The 24,158-nt window shown below is 37.8% G+C and overlaps 2 protein-coding genes across 2 annotated transcripts; both read left to right on the forward strand.

The window, feature by feature from the left end:
• Nucleotides 1–565: 565 nt before the first annotated feature.
• tpma (alpha-tropomyosin) lies at nt 566–6,565 on the forward strand. Its single transcript, XM_052151907.1, has 10 exons — nt 566–821; nt 1,202–1,327; nt 4,134–4,267; nt 4,468–4,585; nt 4,697–4,767; nt 5,100–5,175; nt 5,345–5,407; nt 5,500–5,569; nt 5,811–5,889; nt 6,247–6,565. The coding sequence occupies exons 1-10, from the start codon at nt 708–710 to the stop codon at nt 6,248–6,250; spliced, it is 855 nt and encodes a 284-aa protein (XP_052007867.1). The 5' UTR covers nt 566–707; the 3' UTR covers nt 6,251–6,565.
• A 5,023-nt stretch (nt 6,566–11,588) lies between these two features.
• Nucleotides 11,589–18,264, forward strand: fbxo22 (F-box protein 22). Its single transcript, XM_052151863.1, has 7 exons — nt 11,589–11,762; nt 13,626–13,758; nt 14,037–14,121; nt 14,212–14,316; nt 15,086–15,238; nt 15,468–15,633; nt 16,404–18,264. The coding sequence occupies exons 1-7, from the start codon at nt 11,632–11,634 to the stop codon at nt 16,795–16,797; spliced, it is 1,167 nt and encodes a 388-aa protein (XP_052007823.1). The 5' UTR covers nt 11,589–11,631; the 3' UTR covers nt 16,798–18,264.
• Nucleotides 18,265–24,158: the final 5,894 nt, after the last annotated feature.

The following is a 24,158-nucleotide window of genomic DNA, read 5'->3' on the forward strand; positions in this document are numbered from 1 at the left end:
GCCAGTTAGAGACAATGCGGTGTTTGGCAATGATTACACAAACCCAGCGAGTGTGCTGTTCAACAGCCACCATATCTAAAGCTCTTCAGATTATGAACAGTGCCTGAGGGACTTGTTGACATAACCTCTCTGTTATGGGGCCATTTTGTCACTGACCCAGAGTAATAACACCTTTCCCGAAGAGAATCACTTCAACAACAAATTAACTCTCTGACACTGAAAAAAGACACCTCCATGTTCACAATTTATAATAATGGGTTTGCATATTTAAAGATGTAGACTGTATTATTTCAAATTGTATATTGTTTTTAGATTTGGACAATGGGTAAAATGCTTTCTGAACACTTTTGCTCCTCTTCCTTAGTTTTCTCCTCAGGTTCGGGGAGTTAGAAATAGGAACATGGCACCTTGTAAGACGTCTTGGCCCTCAGATCCCATATATAGCCATATCGACGGTCAAATGTCTGAGGCCAGCGAATCGTCTTGTAGATCCTTAAAAAAAGACGCGACGCGGGGGCAACTGCTAGGGGCTGTTCCTAAAAAGTATTGGGTGTCTTGCGGAACTTGTCAGGCTCCGGTGAAGGCACATATTTGACAGACTACAGCGAGACGAGCTCGCACTCCAGCTCAGCGTCCGGTTCGGCACAGACTCTCTTCGCCTCTCTCAGTACAGTGTTTGGTGCGACCACCCGTACACTAACGCAGCCATGGATGCCATTAAGAAGAAGATGCAGATGCTCAAGCTCGACAAGGAGAATGCCTTGGACAGAGCAGAGCAGGCTGAGGCCGATAAGAAGGGAGCAGAAGACAGAAGCAAACAGGTCGGACATGACACGGGCACTCTGGGCTGGGGATGGTGCACATAGGTGTAACTTAACACCTTGTTGGTATAAGCTGCTTTATGTAGTCTGCTTTTAATCTGGGGATATTTATTTATTTATGATTTAGTGCCCTGAGAATTTTCATAAAATTTGGAAAGTCTCTCATAGCGGCCAGTTCCTGTGGAAAACTTTTATCAGATGTCTCTCTGTTATTATATAGGCAGTACATATTTTTTATATTTATATTAATATTTTTTCAGCAAATGTTTTTATTGCTGAATTAAATATGTTGTCATGCAGACAACAAACGCATGTGAGCTCATTTTGACAGCTGTTCATGTCTCTCTTCCTCTTTGTTGACGCACGTGCTCCTCCTGCAGCTCGAGGATGACCTGGTCGCACTGCAGAAGAAACTGAAGGCAACTGAGGATGAGTTGGACAAATACTCCGAGGCCCTGAAGGATGCTCAGGAAAAACTTGAGCTGGCTGAGAAGAAAGCTGCCGATGTAAGCACGTGCAAATTGCACTTTGGATGTGGATAAGCGCGAGCCCACCCCGTGAACTTCATATTTACGAACTCGAGTCCTTTGACATTTACAAATGTTTTCAAAGCCTAAATTCAGTATAAATGACTTGAGCTATGAAATATTACATTTTATTAGAAACCATAGAGAAACCAAAGGAATATATATATATATATATATATATATATATATATATATATATATATATATATATATATATATATATATATATATATATATATATATATATATATATATATATATATATGTATATGTATGTATTTATTTATTATTTATTTATTTTTTATTTGCAGTAGCACCACCTGGTAAACGAATACCAAGACACAGTCTGCCATATATACAGTAGCTGTAGGGGAGTGTAAGGGTGGGTTAAATTTAGCATTGCGCTTTATAAGGCTATGTTAGCGTCTGGGGGGTTCATCTGTGCCCACCTACCAGTGTCTTAAAAGAGGTCCGTGTAGAATTTCACCTCAGCTTCACTGGATACTTAAGACCATTACGATTTCTTATGCAGGCATCCTCCAAGTCTAAATTAAACTGAAACATGTTACAAATCATTTATAAATCAGATTTGTGAATTTATGTTGTGAATAGCTCTACAACTATAAATTAATAAGCACCAATATTTTATATAAATATTAAGTTATTTATATAATTTATAATATAATACTTAATATAACCTGAATATTCCAGGTTCAATGCAAGTTAAGCTCAATCAACAGCATAAGTGGCATAATATTGATTACCACAAAAATATTATTACGACTCATCCTTCCTTTTCTGTAATAAAAGCCCAAATCAAAGTTATAATGATGTAGGCCTACTTACAATGGAAGTGAATGGGGCCAATTTTTGGAGGGTTTAAAGGCAGAAATTTGAAGTTTATTGTTTTATAAATCGCTTAAGTTAATTCTTATGTTAACATTTGTGTATTATTTGAGCTGTATCACTGTTTAAATCATTGTTTTTACAATAATATTAGTGTTTTAGGGTTTACAGCGTTACATCGTTGTTGGCTAGAAATTATCTATAACTTTACACAAAAGGTTTGTAAGCGATTTTATCACACTAAAATTATGTTAATATGATTATTGTTTACGTCTTGTGGCTATAATTTTGAAACATTGAGTACTTTTACATTTACAGATTGGCCCCATCCACTGTCATTGTAAGTGCCTCATATTTTTCCTTTTTTTATTATTTTTTTTATTAAATTATTGACAAGTTAAAAAAAATGTTTGTGGCAATCAATATTATGCCACAAATGCTGTCGATTGATCTTAAATTTTATTGAACCCAGGGTATTCTTTGAGATAGATTTCACGCTCACTTTCATTTTAATAAAACAAGAAGGCATCTCGCCTTAATTATCACCTAAAAATTATTTAAAAATGGCATATCAAGTCTAAAAAAACAATAATATTGGTCAACCCAGATCGACCACCCCGTAATCTAGCAGTGTAGCTGCCATATACCACTAGATGGGGCAGCAAACTCACACAATCGCACAGAGTGAACAGGTTGCACTGTTGACTGTGCAAGTGAGTATATAGTCTGAAAGGGCTACAAAGTAAAACGAATAAACGGAGATGAACGAATGCTAAAATGTCAGTTGCAAAGCATTGCAGTTTTGCAAAGCCGGTGTATTGTCACCAAGAATTGGGATTTACGCTGATGATTTTAATTATATATAACAGATTTCCAAGTATATTGCCAGTATTAATTGTAGTAAACGGAAATTTTTCATGCAAGTTATGCGTTTTTGTGAAAATGATGGGCGATAATACCATGCATATAAGCAACTGACTTCCGGTATTTGATAAGCATTACCAGCAGTCACAGACTGGGAATCGGTGAACGGTTTGCCTCACCGGAGCGCCATTACGCCCCGTTTTCGGTTGACAAATCAACCACCCAAACGGACTGTATATTCGTGATGGCTGATATGGCATGTATTGAGGCAGTGAGAAAGAAAATCAAATCACTGCAAAAGCACGCAGACGACGATGAAAGTAGAATATTGAGACTGCGGGAGGAACTCCAGACTGAGCGCGCGGCCAGACAATCTGTGAGCTAATTATTTAAAAGCATTAGCAGGGCAACTGTGGGATGTTTTAGCACCAGAACGCATCAAGTGGCGGGATGAGTCAAGAAATCGAGATACATTAGCGTGTAAATAACGTTTCCAGTGAATTATTGGCGCGAAAAAGTAGGCAAACATTGTATGTGAACTGATGCGCGCAATAGATGGAGAGGGCGCTGATGCTTTTTGACAAGTTTCGTCCCTGACAACAGCGCAACGAAAATGTTTTGTAGAAAAGGGTGTTGAAAACAAAAATAAAACAAGAATAATGAAGAACGCAGTTGTCTCGAAATGCATTTTCATTAGACACGACGTCTAAAAAACGCGGCGCAAGTGTCAAAGACGTCCGTCTAAAGCATGTGTACGTGGGAAAACTATTGAAAACTGCGGACGCACGCAAAAACGCGTTCGTTAAACGTTAACACCTGAATTGTGTAAATCAACACATCAAATATCACATGCTCAAAAATTTTGTCTCACATTTAGGAGTAAGAAGTAAACTTTCTAGATAATTACCACTTAAGTTCTATTTGCCTGAAAACAACAACAACAAAACCCTATGTGGATTACTCTACTAATCTTAATGTATGGCGAATTCAGGCCAACCTTTTGCCATTTATTTGGAAAGAATGGGCCCAATTCATATGTCTGAGACTTGACGATATTTGTGTTCACTTTGCGCAGGCTGAGGGCGATGTGGCTTCCCTGAACAGACGTATCCAGCTGGTTGAGGAGGAGTTGGATCGCGCACAGGAGCGTCTGGCCACTGCTCTGCAGAAGCTGGAGGAGGCTGAGAAGGCTGCTGATGAGAGCGAGAGGTGTGCATGGAAAACTCATAGATGTTCTTACTGTATGATCTTACCATTGGTTCCACAATATCTCACATGTGCCAATAGTGTTCTGTCCCACTCAGATGCACAACGTTGAACTAGTTGCTAAAGAGTACAAGCAATGCAAATTTATATGTTGTTAGGGAGCGATGCTAACACACAAAAACCTCTCTTCTTCCCTTTCTCAGAGGCATGAAGGTCATTGAGAACAGGGCTCTGAAGGATGAGGAGAAGATGGAGCTGCAGGAGATCCAGTTGAAAGAGGCCAAGCACATTGCTGAGGAGGCTGACCGCAAATACGATGAGGTCAGTTTTCTCTCTCTTGCTCTTATTCTTAAATTCTCCTGCTGTCTGCACTACACACACACACACACACACACATATACTCACCATTTCCCTTCCCACGATGGTACACAGGTGGCCCGTAAGCTGGTGATTGTTGAGGCTGAGCTTGAGCGCACAGAGGAGCGTGCTGAGCTGAATGAGGGGTAAGAGCAATCAAATCTATGTCATTTCTTTGTGTGCTATTACATATAATAACTATATGTACTGATGTTGATGACACTCAGCTGTGTATAAATGTTTAGGCTATTAACTGCTCATAAATGTAAAGTTTGTTCCTGCCTTTACTGTGACTTTATATATATATATATATATATATATATATATATATATATATATATATATATATATATATATATATATATTATAAATGTTTACACTTTTTAAACACTTTGATCCAGTAACCTGACTGTGCTGTTCATTTTCCATTTTAATATGTCTTTCAGTGTTTAAATTTCTCTGTCACTCTCTTCCACAGTAAGTGTTCTGAGCTGGAGGAGGAGTTGAAAACTGTGACCAACAACATGAAGTCTCTGGAGGCCCAGGCTGAGAAGGTAAGCTAAAGTTTTGTGTGTGTGTGTGTGTGTGTGTGTGTGTGTGTGTGTGTGTGTGTGTGTGTGCAGAGGTGTTTGTGTGTCTGAATATGAGTATGTTATATTCATAGGTTTGTCTGGTGTTAACAGATAGTCCTTTAATCCTCTCTCATGTCTTTCCAATCAACAGTACTCCCAGAAGGAGGACAAGTATGAAGAAGAGATCAAGGTCCTGACTGACAAGCTGAAGGAGGTGAGTTCACTCAGTCACCGTTTGTCTTAGTGTGTGTATTTTCTATGTCTGTCCATAGATGTGAGAGGGATTAACATATCTCTGTGTTGCAGGCTGAGACTCGTGCTGAGTTTGCTGAGAGATCAGTCGCTAAGCTTGAGAAGACCATTGATGATCTGGAGGGTATGTCAATTTGTACCTCACTGTTTTTCATGCTAGTAATAGACACCGGTTAATGTCACATCATTTCATTTTAATTTTTCGTGTTGTTATTATCATATTCTCTCTGTCACTATCCAATCATCCTTTGCACTGCTTTCTCTCACTTATTTCCTTATTTCTCAATTTTTCCATTTCTCCCCACCACAAAACCTCTCCACCATATTCCCTCTCCACCATTCTGGCCTTTAAATGGCTACTGTAGATGAGTTGTATGCCCAGAAACTCAAGTACAAAGCCATCAGCGAAGAGCTGGACAACGCTCTCAATGACATGACCTCCATGTAACTATCACCACCTGTTGCTTGTGTTTATGTGTGAGACTATGCACACATGCTTTTTAGTCACGCATGCTCTTGTTCTATAGCATTTCCAGTTTCACTGTCTGCTAACTTACATAATAAAATGTAATAATTTTATTTAATAATAATAATTTTCCAGGTTTGATGCAATTAACTTATTTTTACTTTTTAGAGCCTTTCATTGAACACAGTATGAAGTGATGAGATCACACATAATCATTCAAATGAACGCACTCTTTTTTTATCATTGGCATCTCTATTTTTTACCTGTTGCATGCCCTTTGTTGTTTTATATCACCATCTGTAATTTTTCTCCTTTTTTCCTTTCCCCCCGCACAGTTAAATTTTTTACATCTCATCTCTGGCTTTGGGCACCATGTGAGCGGGATCTCCTTCTGTTCCTCTGTTTCATTTTCTCTATCTGTTGCCGCTTTTCTCCATCACATCATTCTCAGAGGGGATGGAGTGCTCAGCTCTACGGTCCCATCACTTGTAAAGAAATGTTTTGCTTTCTGTAAAATAAAACCTCCTCCCATCTCTGTATGCTCCCCACTCCTTTCTCTCTTTAGTATGTCTTAACTGTTTTGATTTAAATGTCCTTAATGTATTGTCGAGAAGCTTGAATAAAATAAAAAAAAAAGCTCCTCTCATCACCTCATGTTGCTTCTCTCCTTTTACAGTTCATGTACTCTTGATCATGATTTTACAATGTAGGTTCTTTTCACAAAGTTCCACAGTTTTAAACACTGAGTCTGTAGCAGTGATACCCAACTAGGGGAGGTGAACCCAACAGGGTACTTGAGCAGGTTTCAGGGGGTAAAAGGGGGAAAGTGTTGGCTGTTGTGGTATATACATTAAGGCAAAAAGGTTGGGAAATACTGATCTATTGCATTATAAACATTATGTCTAAAATATGAGAACCTACTTTATGATCTGCTCACCAATTGGCTTAACCACCTCTATCAACAGCTTCACAAAAACTGGGTAATTTCACATGAACTCAGTTTAGCACTGTACACGAAAACTAGGGTTTATACTTCATATTATATTCAGTGTTTTGTTTGTGGTGCTAGTTTGTAGAATGGTTAATGGCCTCTGCCTTTCGAAGTGTGTTTCATACACAAGGAAAAGTTCTCATACAAAGGTTTTAGTGGCCTCTGCAATATATAATCTCAGAGACTTTAAATTATGTATGATACCATTGAGATGTGCTGTGTACAAGGAGTGCAGTGCTTTCAGAATGTATACAGACCCCTTAATTTTTTTCACATTTTGTTATGTTGCAGCCTTATGCTAAAATGCTTTAAATATTTTTTTCCACATCAGTCTACACTCCAGACCCCACATTGACAAAGCAAAAACCAGATTTTTGATAACTTTGCAAATTTATTAAAAAAGAAAAATCTGAAATATCACATTGAATTAAGTATTCAGACCCTTTACTATGCCACTTGAAATTTAGCTCAGTTGCATACCATTTCTCTGGATCATCTTGGAGATGTTTCTATACTTTGATTGGAGTCCACTGGTGCCAAATTCAGTTGGTTGGACTTGATTTGGAAAGGCACACATAGGAGGTCTCACAGCTGAAAATGCATATCAGAGCAAAAACCAAGCCATGAGGTCAAAGGAACTGCCTGCACTGCTCAGAGACAGGATTGTGTTGAGGCACAGATCTGAGGAGAGCTACGAAAAATGTTTGGCTGCATTGAAGGTTTCCAAGAGCACAGTGGCCTCCATAATTCTTAAATGGAAGAAGTTTGGAACAACCAGTACGATGGCTAGCGATGGCTGCCCGGCCAATCTGATCAATTGGGGCAGAAGGGCCTTGGTAAGAAAGGTGACCAAGAACCCAATGGTAGTTCTGGTTGAGCTCCAGAGATCATGTGTGGAGATGGAAGAAACTTGCAGAAGGACAACCATCACTGCAACACTCCACCGATCTGGGCTTTATGGCAGAGTGGCCAGACGAAGCCTCTCCTCAGTGTAAGACACATAAAAATGCACCTAAAGGACTCTCAGACTGTGAGCAACAAGATTGTCTGGTCTGATGAAATGAAGATTTAACTGTTTGGCCTCAATTCCAAGCGTTATGTCTGGAGGAAACCAGTTACCGCTCATCACTTGCGCAATACCATCCCAATGGTGAAGTGTGGTGGTTGCATCATGCTGTGGGGGTGTTTTTAAGTGGCAGGGACTGGGGGACTAGTCAGGGTTGAAGGAAAGATGAATAAAGCTAAATAAAACCTGGTCCAAAGGGCTCAGGACCTCAGACTGGGCCAAACGTTTACCTTCCAACAGGACAATGACCCTAAGCCCACAGCCAAGGCAATGCAAAAGCTGCTTAGGGACAACTCTGTACCTAAATGTCCTTGAGTGGCTCTGCCAGAGCTTGAACTTGAACCCAATCGAACATCTCTGAAGAGACCTGAAAATGGCTGTCCACCGTAGGGCTGGGGCGGTATGGATTTTTTCTAACCGCGGTTGAAAAGAAAGATATTCCCGCGGTATAGCGGTAAACCGCATTAAATACATTACATTTGATCAGAAAAGTCGACCCCCCCCCCCCCCCCGACAGACTTTGGCGCACACATCAGAAGTCGCTTTTGATAGACAGACTTTAAATATTGTCACCTACATCCGAAGAAAAAAAACGAGCACAATTTTAAATAGTCAAATTTTCATCAAGCAGTAATTTGGCATGAACTAATCACTGTATAGATTTCCTTATTTAAGATTATTCTCAGATACATTCGCATTGAAGATAATCACTGACAGTACACCTAATACAGTACACACCCTGTCAGAGCTTGAGAGGATGTGAAGAGAAGAACGGCAGAATATCCCAAATCCAGGTGCGCAAAGCTTGTCGCATCATACCCAAAAAGACTTGAGGCCATACTAAGTACTGCTTAGTACTAAGTATTGATTTAAGGGTCTGAATACTTATGTCAATGTGATATTTCAGTTTTTTCTTTTTTAACACATTTGTAAAGTTATTAAAAATCTGGTTTTTGCTTTGTCATTATGGGGTATGTGTCACGTATTCCATTTTTTTCTTAAACTTTTATTTTGAAATTCTTGTTTAGTTCCCCATTCCTGGTTCATGTTAGATTTGTAGACCTTTGTAGTTTCCTTTCATGATTGGTTTTCCCCTGATTGTTTTCCCCAGTTGTTCCTTGTTCCCTTGTTTGCCCTTATGTATTTAGGCCCTTGTTTCCCCTGGTTTCTTTGTCAGTCTTCACATGTTTAGTCATGTTCTGTGCCTGGATCATTGTTTTATTAAAAGCTGCATCCTCATTCCTTGTCTGCCTTATCACAGAAAGACTGACCAAATATGGATCTAGTGGCTGACAGAATTCTGCTTCTAAAGCAAGGGGACCGTCCAATTGAGGATCACGTCCCTGAGTTTTTAGAGCTAGCAAATTTAGTGCACTATCCAGACCGCTCTCTGGTGTTTTTCTTCTGGACCGGTCTGACTCAAGGAAATGATGCTCCACCTGATCCTCACTGGACACTCTGCAAATATGTGGAGAAGGCTCTGGAACATTGCGGATCCCTTTACACAGTGGATTATGGCGGGAACCCCGAGCTAAAACCTGCATCTTCTGCTCCTTGTTCCAAGCCTTCCACAGCTCCTTGCTCCAAGCCTTCCATGGCTGCTTGCTCCAAGCCTTCCACGGCTGCTTGCTCCAAGCCTTCTATGGCTCCTTGTTCCAAGCCTTCCACGGCACCTTTGTCCAAGCCTGCCACAGCCAACGAGCCGGCGCCCATGCCTGCCATGGGCAACGAGCCAGCGCCCACACCTGTGGTCTCATCCACTCCCGTGACTATACTCCCAGCTGTCCGGAAAAGGAGGAGAAGAAAAAGGACACCGTCTTCCCAGTCGCTGCCAGTGCTCACGACCATGGAGTTCGTTCCCCAGTCACTGCCAGTGCTCACAACCATAGAGGTCGTTCCCCAGTCTCTGCCCACCTTCACGACCACAGAGGATGTTCCCAAGTCTCTGCCCGTGTTCACGACAATGGAGGCCATTCCCAGTCTCTGCCCGTGTTCACAACCACGGAGGTCGTTCCCCAGTCTCTGCCTGTGCTTACAGCTATGGAGGTCGTTTCCAAGTCTCAGCCCGTACTCATGGCCACGGAGGTCATTCCCAAGTCTCTGCCAGTGTTCACGACCAAAGAGCTCATCCCAAATCTCTGCCCATGGTCATGACCACGGAGGTCATTTCCCAGTCATCCTGGACTTTTACCCTCAAGCCTTCCACAGCTTCGCCCCTTGAGCCACCCATGGCTCTGCCTTCCATGGCTTAGCCCCTCGTGCCTCCCCCGGCTCCATCTTCTCCTTAAAGCACATAACTGTCAATCAGAAGGTCCCTGGTTTGATCCCCACTGCCACTACCATTGTGTCCTTGAGCAAGGCACTTAACTCCAGGTTGCTCCGGGGGGATTGTCCCAGTAATAAGTGCACTGTAAGTCGCTTTGGATAAAAGTGTCTGCAAAATGCATAAATGTAAATGTAAATGTGGTCTCCTGGCCATCTGTCTGATCTACTCTGGCCTCTTTGGTCTCCGGCTCCACCTGGGTCCTCACTCCCACCGGTTCTACCTCTAAGCTGTCAATTGCAGTGTAGATTGATATGAAAATAAAAAAAATATTTAAAGAATTTTAGCATGAGGCTGCAACATTCAAAATGAAAAAAAAATGAAGGGGTCTGAATACTTTCTGAATGCAGTATATTATGCTGTCAGAACAGCACCTCTAGAATTACAGTTTTCTGAATTGCTCAAATACTTAATCCCATTCTCTGAACCAAATGCTCAGTGGCCTAAACCCATTTGTAGAATCAATCACAAAACCTTCAACATGTTCAGTTAGTTAGACATCATTTGCAAATCTATTCCACTCTTTTTGCAAAATTGTAATATCCTCACTCACTAAAACACATTTCACACTGTGATACACTTTTGTTGCAAAACGGTAAACATGGGCAGCAGAATTTAAACACAACTGCAACATTGCATTTTTGAGTGTACTGTAATGTACTTTTCGTTTAGTTTTCTTTGTTCTTTAGGCTTTTGCAGTTGGACTTCTTTACAATTTTTCACAGTATGCAAGTGCTGAGTTTACAGACATTCAATACTGTATTACTTGAGGTACTTGCAGTATACAATATACAGTATTTACTTTACTAAGTTGTGATTACTATACTTTTTTATTAAATTGTTTTGCAGTTTACTATAAACAATAAGATAGATTCTAAATAATAATAATAATAAAACACTGATTCTTAAGATAAGGGACAAAACATGTCTTACATACAAGTCATCTTTATTTTAAAAATCAAGAAATTCATAACAATAAAATACTGGAAAAGTAAAATCTATATTTTAAAATAATTTCATTAGAAGTTTATAAAGTAGTATATAATGAATGATCTGTAGTGTTTATATATTGACTTTAAATAAAGATTTGCCTAATCTTTTTCACTTGGCCCAAGTAAAACATTATTTCGATTTATTAATGCATTCATTTATAAATAGTTGTTATTTCCTATGACACTGACTTCAAGTATTAAAATAATATTATAATATTAAACTGACAGTACTTGAACGTTCACAAAACAAATAAATAAATAAAGTCAGACTTTTAACGAACTTCCGTTTCCGCCTTCGTCAATAGGGTCAAATCAGCGGGTCAAATGTGAACAGAAACCCGTGTGAAAATGGAAGGAGAAGCAGCTCCTCCAAACATCTTGGCTGCAAGTAAAGCAGGATATGTCCTGAGTAATGTTGCCGAAGTCGTTGAGAGGATTCTGACATTTGTGCCAACTAAAACTCTCTTTCGGATAGCAAGGTAATGATGCTAGCTGATTGTTGATCTGATAGCCTGTTAGCTGTGAGATCATCTGAAAACAGTTCATTACAGTTTAGCGATATTATATAAACGGAGTTTATAACTAATAGCATTTAGACTTGTAGTTACGCGTTAGTTAAATTTCTGTTCATCGGGGTAGGGTTGCACCAGCTTTGCGTAATGTCTCACGTAAGTTGGGACGTAAAGTTCACATTAAGGGATTAGTAACTGCTAGTTAGTTTGTAACTAAGTCGGTGCTTAATTTAGTTGCATCGTAAGCTCTCCATAAAGTAATGTGTAGTCGCATAATTTGACGTTTACCCGTATTTATCCAATAAACCTTCATATTTATACACTTAAGTGTTAAAAATCCATGAACTTCCGTTTTATCTTGTTACGGTTGATGTACAAAACTTGTAACCCGTAACTGTCTGCTGTAATAAATGACAAAGATACAAAAATAAGATATGTAATAAAAGTAGCTACATTTGATAAATAGTATATTTGCCCTATGTAAATAACAATAAGGGGTGATAAATAAATACTAATACAACAGGCTGGAAAAATAGACATTTATTCATTTTAATATATATATATATATATATATATATGTGTGTGTGTGTATTTTAGGGCTGTCAATTGATTAAATGTTTTTATCTAATTCAGTACATGGTGTCCCGATTAATTAATCGCATGTACAAATATTTGCAGAGAAAGCCCCTCATATAACAATAACTCAATATATAATGATTATACATATGTATATCAATATATAATTATATATAGTTATCTTTAAATATTTAAAAATGATATATATTCAGATAATTAAAATGCTTTACATTCCTGTAGCAGAAGAGTTCATCATTAATAAGACAATACAAAAAGCATCTTTACAATACAATTTATTGTTTACTAACATATTATTGATCATAAGACAATCACTGGCACACAGTTCACAGCAATCCATTTCACAAGTGAATCTGTCAATCAGTTGGAGATTTATTATGAGGGCTTGTTTAAGGGCCTGTCAATTTACACCCATGTCAGACCTCTGGTGTGTTGTCAGACAGGATCAGCAAAAGACATTAATCTCTCCACATCTGTTTTACTATGTCGACTGTTAAGACAGAAATTTCTCATCACGCAAATACATACTCTGATTAATTTAAGAATCGCATCTCCCTTTAAAACCACCACCACTAAAAATAATGTTAGTAGTCGACCACCTAATGACTAGTCAGTTGTTAGACATATAGCGATTAGTTGACCACCCTAGCACATCCCCAACCATAACCATACTAGGGAGTGAGAAATCATCATGACACCACCGGTCCTTCTTTTCTGAGCTTACGGATATGAAATAAACATGCAAGGACAAATTAAGCAAGCCTGTGATTTTCTTCCAGATCTGGCCGACAGCTCTAAATAAAAATAATTATTGAATGCTTAGTGTAGTGAATCGGGTTGAGACAAAGACCGTGTTTGAACACAAATTTTGTAAGTACTCAATAATGAACTTTTGTTAATTGTAACCCAAAAATTGTTTTATGTAGTGTAGCTTTAATAATGATAGTTTGAGATGTTTATGTAGTAATTATCTTAGTTGTAACTGATGTCGTTGTAATGCCTCTCTTCATTCATCATAGTAGGTCATAGTTCATAACTGTAGTATTTGAAGTCTGTGGATTCATTTGGGTTTTGTCTCACCTTAATAGATTGTGCATCAGCTGATCGGTTAAAGCTGACAAGCTTCTCATCTATAAAAAGCCACATTATCTAAATGCATCAATTATTTTTTGAACAATACATTTGGAATTGGTTCATTTATGAAAATCTCAATATCATTGTATCTTTCTTTTGAAGTGTTTGCAGGCTATGGAGGAACTGTGCACGCCGAGTCCTGAGGACCCAGCAGAGATTGACTTGGCTCTCAGCCACTGGCTCATCTATGTATCAGGAGCATGTTTTGTTTAGAACTATGGCAGAAGACTTGCAGGTCCGATTACTTGGCCTTTGCTACAACCTTTTTCATTACCAAAAAAATGCAGATATAATACGATGCAGGCTATCAAACATATTTTTTGTGTATACCAGCTTGGACGGTACTATTATACTCTCAATTTGTTCCATTCATAGCTTTTATGTAGCTAAATCAGATGGTAAATAGACTCGGAAATAAGCAAGTGTAATATATTTTGGGTTTTTTCCTCATCATCTGTTTACACTAGCTAACTTGTTTGAATGTTTGTTTTCTGTCTGACCATGTACCTGCAGAATATCTACATGCTACCCCAGATAGCTCTCTTAATGGTAGATGGGGAGAACTTTAATGGGCCTGTTAGTTTCAGACACAAAAAGGGTAAGGAACTTGCAGTTTGTTTCTTGTAACAAAACTGATCAATCTTGATCAGGAGATTGACCTGTTGTCTTCAATCAACCCTTGCTGCAGCCAGGAAGTGTGAAGATGAAGTGGAGTCAGACCCTGTTGAGAAGTTGAGATGCTTACTGCCTAGCAGCTGTGACATATTAGGCCTTGTCGCACCAGGAATTGTGGGTAAGGCACATCCTCACACCATTCCTGTTTTACAACCATTGCTTTGTTTAAATGAATATTCCGGGTTCAATAGAAGTTAAGCTCAATCGACAGTATTTGTGGCGTAATGTTGATAATTGATTACTGAGACTTGTCCTCCACCACACAGATTGAGGTGAGTAACCACGCCACCACGAGGACCTACTAAGTAGTGGGAATTGGGCATTCCAAATTGGGGGAAAGTGGGATAAAAGAAGATTAAAAAAATTATATATATATTGGGTTGACTAACACAAAATGGGTTTTGTTTAAAAGCTTATCTGTACTTTACAATGCATGTAGGCATTATGACCGAAACTGAACTAGTGCTTTGAATTTTGCAGACAAATCAGAAGTTACGTTTTATAATTAATTAAAAACTTTGCACTGTACATATTATTGTAATTAGTAAAAACATCAATCTCATCAAATAGCAATGTGTCATGTGGTGTTTGAAAGCTCTCAAAGAGTAGAATACAACCAAACAGTCTCATAGACAAAAATGGTGTTATAACATTTGTTTCATGTGAACAGTTTATATGCAATGTTTTTGCTCATAAACTATATCATTTAAAAATCTGAAAAGTTTTCTTTACATCAATACCAAACGCTTGACCCGCCTTGGGTTTTTTGTTTTTGATAAAGTTATAAGCCTTTCATTTTGGGTATGCCTCTGAAACAGGAAATCGTTAAAAACACCCTCAGAGCTTAAAGGGTTAATGACCGATTCCTGTTTTATTTTGTACTATAGTGACCCCCAGTGGTTTGCCTAGCAGCCCCCCGCAGGAGCATGAGGAGGGGGAAGCTGGCTACAGTCTCCTTTTTCCTGCAATGGATGGGGTCAGCATCCGGCCTTTCCACTTCTGCAAAAAGAGCCTCAGTGAAACAACAATGGAGGAAGCTGGTGAGGTGTTTAGATGTATTACTCATAAATTTAGAGAGAAGTTGATTGAATATTGAATATAAAATTGGAAAGGGGCAAATGTAGCAACTTTGGGACATTGCTATGTTTAAAAAAGTTATATTATTTTATCAGTGGGGCATTATTTTCCCTGATAGTCAGCTGCATTTAGAATCATTTTGAAGTTCTGTTATGGTAAGTCATATCAAAATATTCTGTATTTGATTCTCAGGGTTGATTAACAACCCCGATTTAAAGGTGGTGCTGTTGTTTGACTATGAGACCTATAAACCTGGAGGTGGACGCTTTCTTAACACGCTACTGGAACCCCTTTCCCAAAGTAATGTACTTATTGTTGGAGGACAAGTGGAAAGAGTATTTTCCAGTGATGTTACCTGGTAAGTGAAGAAATTTGTTGGTAAATTGGATTTTATACTGGAAGTAGGTTCCTTTTTTAGTCAATTTTTTTTTATTCATCCTACTTCCCTTTCCCTCTATTCTTGTAAAAGTTCTTTTTTTTTTGCAACTGCTCATCATGTGAACATGACTTGGGTTCATACTGACATGTTCTTGCATTAAAAAAAGCTAAGCCCTGCACAGCAAAAGGAACAGAATTCAAGTATCTCAAGAAGAGTTTTTAAAAGCTAAAGTTTTACACTGCGTCTTAATGCGTCACTCCTGCACGAGATGACAACGCAACGATCAGAAATGTCTGTATAGTGCATGTTTGCATTGCAAAAACAGTTGAAAAACAACATGGATAGATGCAAAAATGTGCATGTGCAGTCTTTGAAGATATTTTCCTTATGTATCAATATTTACATTATTTGCTTGGTTTGCAATTTTAACATTGCCTCTGTTTCACATACATTTACATTTATGCATTTGGCAGACGCTTTTATCCAAAGCGACTTACAGAGCCCTTATTACAGGGACAATCCCCCTGGAGCAACCTGGAGTTAAGTGCCTTGCTCAAGGACACAATGGTGGTGGCTGTGGGGCTTGAACCAGCATCCTTCTGATTACCAGATTACCAGTTATGGTGCTTAGACCACTACACCACCACCATCTCGTCGCATTTCCTCATTACCTTTTAATGTTCCAGACATTACAAATACAGTCACCATCAGTGAAGATGATTTATGTTCTCTCTGTATGTTGTTTGCAGCTGTTCTCCAGGTTCTTTTGGGGCAGTTGGACTGACCTTTAGTGGCTCCAGGATCCAGGGTGCCTCAGTATTGGTGGAGCAGGATGTAAGTAGCTCCAAAGCAGCAGAGGCCACAATACAGCGGCTGAAGGCTGCCAATATCCCAGAGAGAAACACCATTGGCTTCATGTTTGCGTGTGTGGGGCGTGGCCACAACAGCTATAATAACCAGCGCAACGTGGAGGCTAACGCCTTCCGGAAAATCTTCTCCAACGTTCCACTTTTAGGATTCTTTGGAAATGGAGAGATCGGCTGTGACCGCATTGTCAAAGAGAACTACACATTGAGTGAGACTGATGCTGAAGGACTACAACACTCTTTTACAACAGTGATGAGTCTGGTGCATTTTGGCTAACACACACTCAAACATGCAGAGACAGTAATGCTTTGCAAGGGGCCAGGCAAACCCTAGTTAACGTGGAGTTTTTGGGAAACTTTTGGGAGTTTTTCAACATCATATTTACAAGACTGCAATATAATAGCAGCTGCCATGAACTAAAAATGGCTGATGCGAACACTGGAAGTGTTGTGTATATAAGTTTTGGTGATGTCATTAAAATATAATTGAAGAGCTTCAGAGAGCAAAAAAATGAGTGTCTGTAAGAGAAATTTCAACATGCCTGTTTTGATGTCTGAAATGCTGTAGCCTTACAAGTTTGGTAAAAACTTTGGTTACAGAAAAGTTGTGAAGAAGAATATAATTTAGTTTGAATGGCACGGTGCTAAACCTTGGCATTTAACTTCACTTCACTTCAATACTGTATGTATGTAATACTTTGGGTAGAGCAGAACCAAATCTGTAAACTGATAAGGAGAGTTTTCATGTGGGCTGTTGGCTCACTCAAGCCTTAGATACAAATAGATTGTAAAGAAAAATATTAAGGCACTTTTGGGATTTTCTTTTATGATGGAATGATAATGAAGTAGTCATTCATCAACATTGGTACTAGTGGAATTACAGTACTATAACTTCTGGTCCTTTTGTAGAAAGATGTAATCTGAATAGATGCACTCCAGACTGATCCACTGCTTGTATTCAATAACAAGCACTATTAACCCTTAAAGGAAACTGCAAGAATTTAAATATATGCTATGGATTGTGAGTTGGCATTAAAACGGTTTCTATGGCAGGGTAAGAATAGATTAACCATATCAGCGCATATATGTATATGCAGCAATGTATATGACTTGTAACCTGTTGTAAATGACCAGATGAGTATAATAAATGGCAGAAGTGAAAAAGTGGATTTCCTTTGGAATGTCATTTTGTATTTATTCTGCCTGCCACATCAAAAATTCCCCTCACTATGCTAAATCCATCAAGGTAATTCTTAAATGGATTAGTGTCCATTGATGACTAAAACCAAAATAGTTGAATTCCTCTGCTTCCTTAGTTTCAACAGGGCACACCTTTTTTCGGTATCATCAATAGAACTTGTGTTGCTAATTAACCTTTTTATTAAAGCGTTCATCTTCTGTCTACTTGCTAAATAATATTCTGTTGATCACAGAGATTAGTGAAATCTCAAAGGGTCTTCTGGCTGCATTGTTCGGTTCATGAGATATTGGTTTGAACATTTTAAAGTTTGGTTCAAAAAGTTCAGTGTTGATGCCAAATCTCTCATTTTTGTCAACCTTTGTTCAGGTGTTGTATTTGTACTGGTTATCTCTGGCCATTTCTGTGGGTCAAATGAAGAGTTGGCTTTACTACAGTCATGTGTTTTATGGCAGTTTGTCTACTGTGATGCTCAATTTAGTCACCCAGATGTCTGCATTTACTGTATGTGATCTGAGCAAAGCACATGTCCATAATAAAATCAATGACTGCATCTGTCAATCTTTGTAGCGATTAGTTTTACACCATGCATTCCGTCTCGTTTGTCCAGTAGATGGCCCTCTTGTGCAACAACAATTTTCTTTTCACAGTCAAAGTACTGTATTTTTTTTTTTTTTTTTGGAAATCCCAGTCTAAATGAGCTAGACAAACTCAAGAGACTTACATTTACTACATAGAACAGTTACTTTAAAGAAATATTACGGGCTTAATCGACAGGATTTTTGGTATAATATTGATTACCACAATTTCTTTTTTCTGAACACTTACAGAGGTTTGAATGGGGCCAATTTTAGAATTTTTACATACTTTTGAAAAAGTATAACCACAAGACGTAAACAATATGCATGTTAACATTATTTTAGTGTGATAAAATCACTTCCTAACCGTTTCTGTGTAAAGTTATAGCCAATTTTGCAACTTCATTGCCATGATGATTTAAACAACTTCACAGCTCATATAATACATGAGTTTTAACAGAAGAATTTATGTAAATGCTTTTATAAAACTAACCATCACATTTCTGCCTTTAAACCCTCCAAAAGTTAAGAAAAGGAGTAGGGAAGAGTTTAAATTAATTGTTGTGATAATCAACATCTTTAGTGATGTGTTTAAACTTTGTAAGTTGTCACTGAGCTTTAATTAGTTTATTTTCTGTGAGCGTGTGTGTGTGTATAGAGTGGGAGATTGTAACATGACATGTGAAAGACATCACAACAGACAGGCCAGGCCAGTGGCAAGTTTTTGTCCTGTTTCTGTCGTGTGGTAGCCTGGAGCAGGTCCTAATCGGGCCAGTGGTCAGATAGTGGATTGCCCCAGGACTAATGCACAACAAAATTCTTTAGGGTTCCACACCAGTCCCGTGACTACACTACCACATCAGTTAAAAGCCTTTTACAGGTAAAGAGTGGGTTCTTTTGAAGCTCCTTCACCACAAAAAGAGCAAAAACATCTGTTTACCTCCTAAACATTTTTCTGTTCACAAGCCACATGCTCTGCTACTCAACAAGGACCCTATGGAATTGTGGTGAATCTGGATTTGAAGAACAAATGCAGCATTTTGGAGGAACATGGCATTTCGATGTGCACTTAGAGCATGGATCTGTTAGGGTGCAGGTGTTTTTTAAACCTGTACATTGTCGCCTCAGGGCTCTTCCAGTAAAGACATTCAGCCTCACTTTAAGGCTCTTTCCCTGTTGAGAGCAGGCTAGAAACAAGACAGACAGACCTGAGCTTTGGGACCTTTGTCATAAAGAGCAATGTTTTGTAGGTCACACATGGAGTGGGCTACTTTGCTCAGAGTTAGTCATCCCATATGTGTAAATTTTGGCAGACTAAAAAAAATGTATATTGTATTTTAGGGAAATTAAATGTGTAATTTTTCTCAGCCTGCAATACATGGATAAATATTACGAAGCCTTTTACAAGAACCACATTATTGACATGCTTTCAGTATAACATTTTTGGTTTTGTATTTAGGTCTTGATAAAACTAATATGAATGCAATGTACTAATGTCTATAATCTAATTGTTATTGTACAGACAACAAAGTTACAAGTGCTATCCTGTATCGGTGCCACTACCAAATATAACAAACTTAAAGCAACATTATATACAAATGTTTTATAAATATAAATCATGCAAAATGTAAGTAATAAATATACACTGTCAGACAAAAGTTTGGAAAAATGTACAGATTTTGCTCTTATGGAAAGAAATTAGTACTTTTATTCACCAAAGTGTCATTCAACTGATCACAATGTGTAGTCAGGACATTAATAATATGAAAAATTACTATTACAAATGTATTTATTTTTTTCCAGAACTTCTTAAATCCAAAGAGCACTCATCAAAAAATCCTCAATGTGCAGCAATGACAGCTTTGCAGATCCTTGTCATTCTAGTTGTCAGTTTGTCAAGATTCTCAGGTGACATTTCACCCCACACTTCCTGTAGCATATAGATAGATAGATGTGGCTTGTCGGGCACTTCTCACACACCTTACAGTCTATCTGATCCAACAAAAGCTCAATGGGGTTAAGATACATAACACTTTTTTCCAATTATCTGTTGTCCAATGTCTGTGTTCCTTTGCCCACTCTAACATTTTCTTTTTGTTTTTCAAAAGTGTCTTTTTCTTTGCAATTCTTCCCATAAGGCCTGCACCCCTGTGTCTTCTCTTTACTGTTGTACATGAAACTGGTGTTGAGCGAGTAGAATTCAATGAAGCTGTCAGCTGAGGACATGTGAGGCATCCATTTCTCAAACTAGAGACTCTGATGTACGTATCCTCTTGTTTAGTTGTACATCTGGCCTTCCACATCTCTTTCTGTTCTTGTTAGAGCCAGTTGTCCTTTGTCTTTGATGACTGTAGTGTACACCTTTTTATGAAAGCTTCAGTTTTTTTGTCAATTTCAAGCACTGTATAGCCTTCACTCCTCAAAACAATGATTGACTGATGCGTTTCTAGAGAAAGCGGTTTCTTATTTGCCATTTTTGACCTAATATTAACCTTAAGACATTCCAGTATATTGCATACTGTGGCAACTCAAAAACAAACACAAAGACAATGTTAAGCTTCATTTAACAAACCAAATATCTTTCAACTGTGTTTGATATAATGGTAAGTGAATTTCTAGTGCAAAATTAGCAATTTATCATGATTCCTCAAGAATAAGGTGTTGTGAAATGGGGCCCATCTAGATTTGATAAAAAAATTACTTTTTTCAAATAGTGATTGTGCTTTTTTTACATCAGTAATGTCCTGACTATACTTTGTGATCAGTTGAATGCCACTTTGGTGAATTAAAGTACCAACAAAACAGCTAAATCTATTTGTAATAAATACTATTTCTAATAAATACATTATTCTAAACTTTTGGCTGCCTGTGTACGTCTTTTAAAATAATGTCAATCACACACCCGAACATTTTTAATCCACTCAATTTATAAACAAGAAAAATGTGCAAGATAATAAATGTGTGTATATTTATATTTCATGTTTGTATGATTTTTTTGGTAAAGTAGTAGCCATCAGTGTCCTTCATCATTAATGTTAGGATAATTTGTACATTTGCTCTGCAGTAGCACATCCACCATCTGTCAGAAAAAGAAAAGAAAAATCAGCTCTATTATCACACAAGGAACTGTCACAACATACTGTAAGCACAACACTCCACTACTTTAATGAGCATCACGCTAATTAGCTATTACTAATTCAAAACAATTTTGTTGTGAATTACATGTATTCAAATATTCACACAAGGTTGTTGTTCATTTAAAGCAAGTCAGCCATACAAAGACAAGCTAAAAGCATGCCAAACTAATTTGACCGACTGTTGCTAATTGTGCAAAGAGCCGGTAAATTAGAACTGATACTATATTTGTTCCCAAGACAAATCATATAGGCCTATTGAGAAAAGCCAGTTATAATGTTTTATGATTACATTATCTACATAATAATATAACTGTAACTGTGTTCTCATTAAGATTATACCAAAGATGTTGGAGTAGTTGTCTCATGGTCAAAGTTTATTATTGAAAAACTGTTAAAAACATAATTTTAAAAACAAATGTGTATACAAATGTGATAAAGAATATGATGTAAGCTTTTTTATACAGCCTCCATAAATAAAAAACAAACAAACAAACCACTCAATGATAAGTCATGACACTCTCCATTTGAGCATCAAAAGAGTTGAAAAAGAGCCATCAAATCTTCATGCAAGGAAACCCACACACCTACACACTGAATTCATTTCAAGCTGATGAATCTGAGGCCTCAATAATTCAGCAGAGCTACATTACCACTGGGTGGAGTAATGGACAGTTGAGAATTCACAGGGGAGAGAGTCTACATGTTTCGTCTGACTAACTCTGTCTCTGGGTCATTCAAGTGTTTGTGGTTACTGGCCAAACTTTTCTCAGCAGGCCCAGTGCTTCTGGACCCCACAAAGTGCAAATTACTGTATCCACCTCTACTCTAAAACCACACCAGTCTTCACACATTGCAAACATGGCTTTGATATTGTCACAACTGTTTCAAGACTCAAGTTTCTCTTGAAAAGGGAAAGTTATTAGTAGCCATTTGGAACTACAAAAAGTAAAATTATAAAATCAATTATCTGCATTTTATTTGTCATTTCATCTGAATGCCCTTTTTATGTGGTGAAGGAAACTTGAATTCAGCAACAGTAATGCCAATGCCTCTGTCAGTGCTTATTTTACTGCTGGATTATTTACATTTTATAACAATTGAAATTAAATAAACGTATAACAGAGAGTAGGTTGATACAACTTGTAACTACAGTATATGAAAACCTTTACACAATTGTAACCCTACAATGTGATTTCAGTTAAAGTGTTTACAAAAAGATAAATAAAAATAAAGTTTAATATAATATAGTTATATAAAATTTATTCTTTATACATTTTCTTTTTTCCCCCTGGACCATCAGTCCATGCATCTTATCACATGGTTGTTGAGCATGATACCGCAGAGACCTAGAGCATGTGGAGGCTTCACGCTATTCCCTGCGGCATCCACACACCCCACCGAGAGCGAACCACAGTATAGTGACCACGAGGAGGTTACCCCATCTGACTCTACCCTCCTTAGCAACCAGGCCAATTTGGTTACTTAGGAGACCTGGCTGGAGTCACTCAGCATGCCCTGGATTTGAACTTGTGAACTCCAGGGGTGGTGGTCAGTGCCAATACTCGCTGAGCTACTCAGGCCCCCCCATTCTTTATACATTTTCATGTTATATTAGGTTGCTTCCATGTTTGATGAAGTGCTTAAGTGAAGAAAACTGGCCCTGAAACTACCTCTGAGGTACTTTTGGCAATGATGGAGAAAGACAGTAAGTCGAGGTAACAATGAAAGGGCTGAGAGTGGATAAGTGATATTACAATCAGAAGCAGTTGAGTGCTCCTGCTCTGACCATTAGGCACAGAGCTGAATAATTCAGACCTTTCATAACCAGCACACTTGAACTGGGACTTTAACCACATTAACATGGCATGAACACTTTCAAAAGTCTTTTACATTATTCCTATTTTTGTCTCTTTGGCATTTTTTTTTTTTTTAGAGAAAATAAAGATCAGATTCTATACTATATTTTTATAGTTTATTTTGCAAAGACAATATTCATGGTGTAACTGCAAGTAGCCTATAATTTACTCCAAAACTGGAGGGATTAGGCCTTGTTCATTTGAAAAAAGAAATTCTCAAGGATGGTCCTCATATTGAATCTGTCAGTAGTGAACAGATATACATGGACTACAAGTTTAAATGCAGTCATGAATTATCATTTTATGAATTACATAAGTGATTCCCATAAATTTAGCAAATATATCTATCTGTGTAAAACCTATTAAACCACACCTGTCAAAGTTCTTAAAATAACCCAAATGAAAACCACATATATGACAAATATGATTTGATGTTTGAAAAGACTAAGGGCTTTATTTTAGTGAGTGTGCAAAGCGCAGTGCTATGACAGTTTGCAACGTCTTATACCATTTTTGTGACAATATTAACATCAGATTATGTCCATGTCAATTACTGTTGTAGCTGCTTTATGAAACAAATATTTATGAGATTTGTTTTAATCTATCTATAGGTCATTGTTTATTTTTCAATTACTATTATTATGTTTATATTTACAATTGTATTTATGATCTAATTTAAATTGGTATTTTCCCATCTGTAGTCGTAGAGTGATTTTTAAGTCACTGCAAAAGGGGCCGATAGAAGAAGTTAGAGTTAAATAATTTGGATTTGGTATGATTTTTTACAACTTCTTCATTATTTTTATAATATTTTCATTCTGTTGAAAGTGTAATTTGAATTTAGAAATATTTTTGGTTTAATTTGTTTT

Source organism: Xyrauchen texanus, chromosome 2 (assembly GCF_025860055.1).
Source record: "Xyrauchen texanus isolate HMW12.3.18 chromosome 2, RBS_HiC_50CHRs, whole genome shotgun sequence".
Lineage (NCBI taxonomy): Eukaryota > Metazoa > Chordata > Actinopteri > Cypriniformes > Catostomidae > Xyrauchen > Xyrauchen texanus.